The sequence below is a fragment of the Nomascus leucogenys genome, chromosome 2 (genome assembly GCF_006542625.1).
Source record: "Nomascus leucogenys isolate Asia chromosome 2, Asia_NLE_v1, whole genome shotgun sequence".
In the NCBI taxonomy this organism is placed as follows: Eukaryota; Metazoa; Chordata; class Mammalia; order Primates; family Hylobatidae; genus Nomascus; species Nomascus leucogenys.
Genome location: NC_044382.1, coordinates 123,161,669 through 123,167,668, shown reverse-complemented (window position 1 = coordinate 123,167,668; position 6,000 = coordinate 123,161,669). Strand labels below are relative to the sequence as shown.

General features: G+C 47.6%; 1 protein-coding gene across 3 annotated transcripts in view; it reads left to right on the top strand.

The window, feature by feature from the left end:
- The first annotated feature begins 2,258 nt into the window (after positions 1–2,258).
- TRIM36 (tripartite motif containing 36) overlaps positions 2,259–6,000 on the top strand; it is a 56,799-nt gene continuing 53,057 nt past the window's right edge. Inside the window, exons 1-2 of one of the 3 annotated variants that reach the window (XM_012505580.2) lie at positions 2,259–2,818; positions 4,911–5,245. In XM_012505580.2, coding sequence (XP_012361034.1) covers positions 2,756–2,818; positions 4,911–5,033 — 186 coding nt within the window. In that variant the 5' untranslated portion in view covers positions 2,259–2,755 and the 3' untranslated portion in view covers positions 5,034–5,245. Of the gene's footprint in view, positions 2,819–4,910; positions 5,246–6,000 lie in introns of those variants that run through there. The other 2 variants (XM_012505581.2, XM_003259846.2) reach the window with 2 other exon arrangements.

Genomic DNA, 6,000 nt, shown 5'->3' with positions numbered 1-6,000 from the left:
TTAGAGAAATATGAATTAACATTTTTCTTAATTTTGGTTCTTTTAGGGAGTGAAGTTTTAAATTTATGTGATTTTAATCTTTTTTTTCAGCAGAAAGGGAAATAATAAAGCAACTTTTATTTGGTACCTATTGACAGTCTGACCCTGTGTCTTTGAAGTGCATGCATAGAATTTAAGAAGAAATTTCAATGTGGTCTTCACTTTTGTATGCCTATCTTCTTTGAAAGGTCTTTAATGTTCCAGAGTGTTCTTCACACAAGGAAAATAAAGACTGGTAAATACCACCAGGCATTGGAGTAAATAAATCCTCAGGACCCAACTTATGTTCTCTAAAACTCTTGCCTCCACCACTTTCTTGGTCTTGGGTAGGAATCTAGGCAAACTGATAAGGATATTTTGCCTGTAGTATTTTCTAGTAGCAAGTGATCAGGTGGACCGCCCTTTTTTAACAGCAATTTTTTCAGGAAGGAGAATGGCAGCTAATGCTGCCAAACGGCAAAGGGATCCTCAGATCAGAGATCTTAGGGTTAAGAACAGGAAGGGGTTAGAGACCATTTAGTCAAAACCAGTCATTTTATAGAAGAGAAAACTGAAACTCTGAAAGTTGAATGGACTTACTCAATGTTAATAGAAACTAACAACTTTCTACCCGATACCTGTCTCCTCTTCTTCCTTACTAACAAATCCTTGATTTTGTTTAGAGTGGCAATCTTCCCAGAACAAAATAATCACCTCCCCAGCCTTCCTTGGAGCTAGGGGATGCATATTACCCGTTTCTCACAAAGGTGTAAGTGGAGGTCACTGCATGGGGTTGAGGGAAGCTTTTTAAGGGGAAACAAATGCCCTGTGTGCTTTTTTGTCTCTACCTTCCTCCCTCCTGCTTGTAATGCAGACATAAGATTAGTTGTTCAGCTCTAACACTGTGGTTTTTAATCAGGTGCCAGAATCCATTCTGGGTGTGAAAAAACTGTTCACTTTTAGAGCAATATGTCTTTCTGGTAATCCATCAAGTGTTGCTAATAGTAGGCAAGAACCCATTTATGGATGCTACAGACCTTAGTTGAATTCTACTAGCTTTCCTATGGACGCAAAGAGTATACATGAAGTTCTACAGAACTTAAGAGGGACAAGAAGCTTCTAGCTGTACATCCAAGAAGCATTATGATTGTGTCTTGCCTCCTACAGACCCCTAACTGTGAACATCAGCATGTTAACTTTTGCTGCTTGTTCTAAGAGGTTTTCAGCACCAGCACATACAGGAAAGTAAAACACTGAAGAAGCAAAGTTCTGGTAGAACAACAGTTACAGAGCAACACTATTGGAGCTTTACGGAGAGGTGTGCTGAAAAAAGAAAGAAATGTGTATGCTTCTGGATTTCTGGACCAAAGTGGAGAAATTAGAAAATGACAAAAGGAAGAGGCAAAGAAGGAAAATCCCCACGTCTCATTAAGCCTGCAAAACTCTTATACACCTGTAAAATAGGTCATTTCGACACATCACCCTGCCCACTGGTGCTGAGCGCAACGCAAACTCCGCCAACTTGCTTAAGGAAAGTGGTTTCACGAACCTTGTAGTAAATCTTATTCGTGTCTAATCTAGTGATTGCTGGCAGCTTTTTTCTTTTCTTTTTTTTTTTTTAATAAAAGAAAAAACATCAAGCCTTTAATCGCAAAGACTGCGTAGAGCAGAGTGATGGCCTGGGACTGACTTTGTTCAGCCAAGTTTTCTTTTGAAGAGAAGCAAAGATTGTCAGGTATGGTCTGAGGCCACTTCAGCTGTAGCCTCCTAGGGAAGCTGCTGTTATAAAAAGAAGTATAGAAATGTGAGAAGCCTGCACTGAATGCTTTAACTCAACAAACGAAACAAATAATTAGAAAAGTGGACTTGTGGTAACTAACGGTGAGAGTGTCCAGGAACCTGGCTGGCATTTTTTTTTTATTTTCTTTTCTCTTCTTTTTTTTTTTTTTTTGTTGTTGTTAAAGGAAAGTTGAGTATCAAAAGGATATGGAGATACAATAGACCTTACACAACTAAGAGTGTTTAAAATACAATCCCTGTATTTGTTCTCATCTCCGAAGCGCGGGGCTTGGTCTTTATTACCTATTGGATTTCAGGAAGGCTGACTTGAGATGCGCCGTTGCCATTTCCTGGCCTTCGCTTATGTATTTATTTATTTATTTTCCGGCTCTGGCAGCCAGCCCCTTTGTTGCGCCTCCTCTGTATTCATTTCTGTCTGCCCTCGCACCTCCAGACAGTGCGATGGGGCTTTTTTCCAGATCTTCGCGCCGAGAGCCGGGGACGGCCAACCTGCCGGCATGCGATAAAGGCCGGGGAATGTCCAGCTGAGGCTGCGCCGCACTCGGCGGACCCGCTTTGTGTGCGCGTTTGTTTGTCTCCGCTGCGGTCCGACCGCGGCCGCGACCCCCGAGGAGGCGGAGCCTCCGCGCGCCCGGCTCCGCCTGGTGAGGGTTTCACGGCCGCCGCCGCCGCCCTCGTTTGTTCCGTTAGATCGCGCAGCCCGGACCGCTGCACCCAGATCCTAGCAAGCCGGGCGAGGCTGCCCGGGAGCCCTCGATGGCCTTCATTCCACCCAAGCCCGCTTCTTGCTTTCCTCGGCGCTTCCTCACTTTTCCTGGTTAACAGCTTATGGGCGGGGAGCTCGGCAAAACTCAGACTAAAAACAGAAAAAGAGAAAAGAAAGGACAAATTCGATACACCCCCGTCGGTCCTCCAGAGTTTGTGAAGGGGCGTAAACATGTCGGAGTCTGGGGAGATGAGTGAATTTGGCTACATCATGGAATTGCTAGCTAAAGGCAAGGTAAGTGATGAGGCGCGGGGCGCCGCGGCCTGGGTCCCCGACTCCGGCACTACCTGGCCCGCCACTGTGGGCGTCCGTGTCCATTCCAGCGCCAGGGAAGGGCGGGAGGCTGGAATCCAGGAGCCGCGCTCGCAGCCCGGGCGTCCCAGCAGCTGCGGAATGCAAAGTAGCCGCCTTTTCTTTATTGCGTGGCATCTCCGAAACAAGCCAAGAGGGGACTTTCGGACGCTTTTGGGGCCAGCTGGGCAGCAATAGGGTCTCCCGGACACCGAAGGGCGAGAGCCCAGCGTCCGAAGATGGAGAGGAGGGCGGGGCGTTGGCCAAGGGGGCGCTCCCCCACCAACCAGGGCTACTCCAGCGTGGTGACTTCGAGTGGGTGACCTCTTTCTGCCTGGGCGCGGAGCGTGGAGGCAGGGTCCGCCCAGCGAGTGAATAGGCTCGGAGTGTGGGATTGGGGTCAGCCGGCAGTCAGAGCATGTGGCGGGTAAATAGGGACAGCACCTCCGTTCGCCCTGCCCTGGCCTTTTCAGGCCTCTTTCCACGTCCTTAGCTGCTGCTGCTCCAGGCCGGGAATATTTAAAGCAGCCTTATTTGGTAGGGAGGGGAAGATGCTGGAGGAGCGGGATTTCTGCCCCACACCTGTCCCGGAGCCTTTAGGAACCCAGGCTGGCGCCGTCGGTGGCGCCCGCGACCACGCCCTCAGCGGGCGGGGTGGTGCCGGGCCTGAGTCAGTGCGGGAGGCTGGGCTCCGCGCTGTATCCGAGAAATTGCCGGCAGAAGCTCCTAAGTGGTTTGCAGGCGGAACGTGTCGGGAAATACGGAGGCTGCACAGTGCACTGCCCTCCGGGACTCACAGACGGAGAGAAGGCGGGAAAGGGCGTCAGCGTTTGCCCTCTGCGCCTGGAGCTTCGAGAAGAGGTGATGGCACAAAGGAACACTCGACTCCCTGTGTGCGGTTAACAGGAAGGAGGATGATTCTGTAGCTCTAATGTGAGCACCTGAAACCCTGCAGTCCCACACCCCACTAACTCCAACGCCGCCGATATAGCATATAGAGTAGTTCTAGCTTCATGCCCGACAGTCCTATGGCCCCAGGGCTGGGGAGCTGGTTTAATGCACTCTTAGCCTACAAAGTCCCAAATGAACCAACCCTACGCCTCTCTGAATTCTCTTGTTCTACAGGCACTGAATACATTCATCAGAAACAGAATATTCATTAACGTTTCGAAAGTGGAGCTGTGTCTTGGGCCTCCCCTACCATTTACAACCCCGGGCCAGAAGTACAAATGGAGAACCCTCCTTCCACTTTTCTTCCAAGCCCAGGCACCATCCTGAACCTCAAGGGGCCTTCAGCACCCACTGTCCAGTATATCCGAGCTCTTTGTCGCCCCAGCAGCAGCCCCTTGACCACCCTTCGGGCCTAGGGTGCATATTGCGGCCCACCCTTCCCTCTGAAGAATGGACCCTGGGGAGAGAAGACCCCGAGAAAGGGCTGGCTCTGAGCAAAGAGGCAGGCAACCAGAGGAGGGCCAGAACCACGGCCTCTAAAGAGCAAGAGGTGCAGCAGCACCCCGACTGCTCAGGTCTAGGGGAATGCCTAACAGGGGCATCTATTTGGGAACGATGAGGGGCTAGGGGGGCAGGGAGGAAAAAGAATGCCTTTGGTTGAACAAAAGAAATGGACTACTCTTGATAGGATGGAGAATAAGATGATTGATAGGTCAATTTTGTCCTATGGCGCTCAGATATTCTTCAAAGTAAGCCAGAATTGTATTAGTTGGCTATGTTTTCCTTCAATAGCAGACAAATCCTGAAATTCTGAGGGAATAATTTCGGGGTAGGACCCAGGGATTTGCATGTGAAGAACAGCCCAGGTGACCATGAAGCCGACTGATGGATGTCCCATGAACATGAAATGGGGAAGTAGGGCAGAACCATTAAAACTCCTTATAATCAAGTCAGGTAAACAAAAACAAAACCCTCAGAATAGCAATGGGTTCATCACAGTATGCTCACTATAATGAAAAAACACTTTCTGGCTTCATTTACTGGATTTCTCTGCTCTCTCTCTCTCTGTCTCTCTCTTCACTAGGCTTCAGCAATGGGCCTGCAGCAAACCCATGAGCATTCCCGGTTGACTTCTAAAGATGGAGAGGCCTGCTGTCCCTTTGAAATCTCTGAGGTTGGAAAGCAGTCTCTCCCAAGAAGAACTTAGGACAGTTCCTCTCTCTGTTTTGTGGGGGTTGGAGGGGGAGAGTTGGTCAGGAGTAGCCTCCTAACCATTTCAACGTAAGCTTATTTCCTACCCACTCTCCTCAGGCTCAAATCCTGCTCCGCCCCGCAGCCCCAGCACTAGCCCATTTAAGACCCCTGTTTTGTGTGTGATTATACAGGATTTGAACACTGAATATTAACTATGGAATAGCAGACCTTTGAGACTGACTTGCTTTATTTTCCTCTGTGGGGTTAGGTTCCACTTTGTAGTTGGGGTTTGTAATGTAAAGAATAATGGGAAACTGGTCTAATTATGAGAGTTAAGAGAGCAGAGGCCTGTAGTTGGCCTGCCCTCCGCCCCACCATCCCTCAAAGTTGAGACCACTGAGTTCACCATCTTCTTAATTTCTCTCACTTTTCTCCCAGATTTGTTTCATCCTTGTACTGGACTTCTCAAACTCTGTACATAATTAAAAATACATAGGTTTATATTTTTACAAACTTAATACCTGAATATATGCTTGTTGTAAAATATTCAAACTTCACAGAAAGTTTTACAGAGTAAAAAGTCTAAGTTCATGCCTACCTCCAATCTCACTCCTTCCCCAGTGGCAGCAGTTTGTGTGGCTATTTCAAATTAAGTTAGCATACCACATGTTCTCTGAAATGTGGGAAGTGAGCCTTTTTTCTTAGGGTAACCTAAAACCTGCAGGACAAACTGGATCAGCTTATTTACTCTATTGTGATGGCTACTTTAATATTTAAAGTACACAGTGATATCTGCCATTGTGACCTTTCTGCTCATCAAACAGTACTGCGAAAGTGTAGTTAATACTTACGATCATTCTCGAGGCTTAAAAATGAAAATGTATTTCCTTATATTTCACTAGCAGTGAAACTTTTACCATTTCTGAAAGCTGTCTTTTTGTTTCTTTTGCAGCTAATCTCTTTGGATTAAAAGAGAGGTT